General features: G+C 41.4%; 1 protein-coding gene across 1 annotated transcript in view; it reads right to left on the reverse strand.

Moving 5' to 3' along the window:
- The window catches only part of rabgef1 (RAB guanine nucleotide exchange factor (GEF) 1), a 12,964-nt gene that overhangs the window by 6,714 nt on the left and 4,998 nt on the right, over positions 1-1,252 (reverse strand). The window contains exon 6 of the mRNA XM_032534677.1: positions 873-1,005. Within this exon, the coding sequence (XP_032390568.1) occupies positions 873-1,005 (133 nt within the window). The remainder of the gene's footprint in view (positions 1-872; positions 1,006-1,252) is intronic.

Genomic DNA, 1,252 nt, shown 5'->3' on the forward strand with positions numbered 1-1,252 from the left:
GGGCTCATGAATACCTGTCAGAATATAACGAGCTGCCATCAGCGGCTTTAAAACACCTTTCAGATTGCAGAGGGGGAACTTTTTGTATCCTCCGCTATCTCTCGGTTGGTTAAATTATTCAGACTTCTATTTAGTGGTTGTCCAACAGACAGTGTTGCATGATGGGAGAATACTATTGGAACTTGGATGTTGAATTAGTTTTCCAGTCCAGAAAAGCACAAGTGACCCTCGATCATTACTGAAGCCCAACGGTGCAACGTGGCTCTAAATATTGAGTTGTTGTGTTTTTCTTTGGGCCCTCTGCAGTCTACTCACCGGGTAGATTGGACATGTTTAAACTGTGATGTAGTAGTCTATGGTATGTTCAGCTGATATTCCCACAGTGCTAACCTTCTGCTTTTACTTTGAAGTTTGAAGAAGAGCTTTGATAAAGCAACACGTTGCCTGTTACCTCCAGCTTGTTACAGGCTGCAGTGTTGTGCACTTGACACTGAAACAGGAAGTTGTTCCTATTTAAATCTGCACATATGTTGATGCTAAGCTTCCTGTATCTTTGACCAATGACCACGGAGTTCATCTCTTCTACTTCAACTGTTGCTCAGAGGGATCTTTGTCTCTTTCTGGCCTTTCGGTCGTCAGTCTGGTTGAACCATTGTACAACGTTTTGTTCTCCATGTGCAAAACTAAATTACATCTATTTGTAAAGAGAACTTCATACAACCTGAAAGCATCAAAGACCATTCAGACATGTAGAGTAGATTAGTCTTTTCAGACATCCGACTGGACCCAATCAAGCTTTTGGGGCAGAAGATTACACACGTTTGAACGTTTCTGTATTTTGTAATTATTATAATGAAAACCCCACTGCCCACCTTATCCTGCTCTGTGTGGCCAAGTCCTTCTTCTCATCGTCAGTGGTTTCCGGGCAGAACACGCTCTTATACAGACGAGTCATTATGTACTTTTCCACCTGGTCCATCACCTGCTCCACAGACTCCGACGAGCCTGGCGAACCAAGAGTTATCAGACCACATTAGTCTAAGGTAGTGGTTCCCAAACTTTTTCAGCTCAAAACCCCAAAAGAGAAATTTGGTGTCTCCCCCTGGACCCAAATTTACAAAAATACACCATGAATCCTTGTAACATCTACATTTTTTAAACTGTGGACAAAAGACGGAATAGACCATGAATTAAAAGGTATATGAAGTATATTTATTCCATTATAAAAGTAAACAAAAACAGAAAAGGTGTC

The sequence above is a fragment of the Etheostoma spectabile genome, chromosome 13 (genome assembly GCF_008692095.1).
Source record: "Etheostoma spectabile isolate EspeVRDwgs_2016 chromosome 13, UIUC_Espe_1.0, whole genome shotgun sequence".
Lineage (NCBI taxonomy): Eukaryota > Metazoa > Chordata > Actinopteri > Perciformes > Percidae > Etheostoma > Etheostoma spectabile.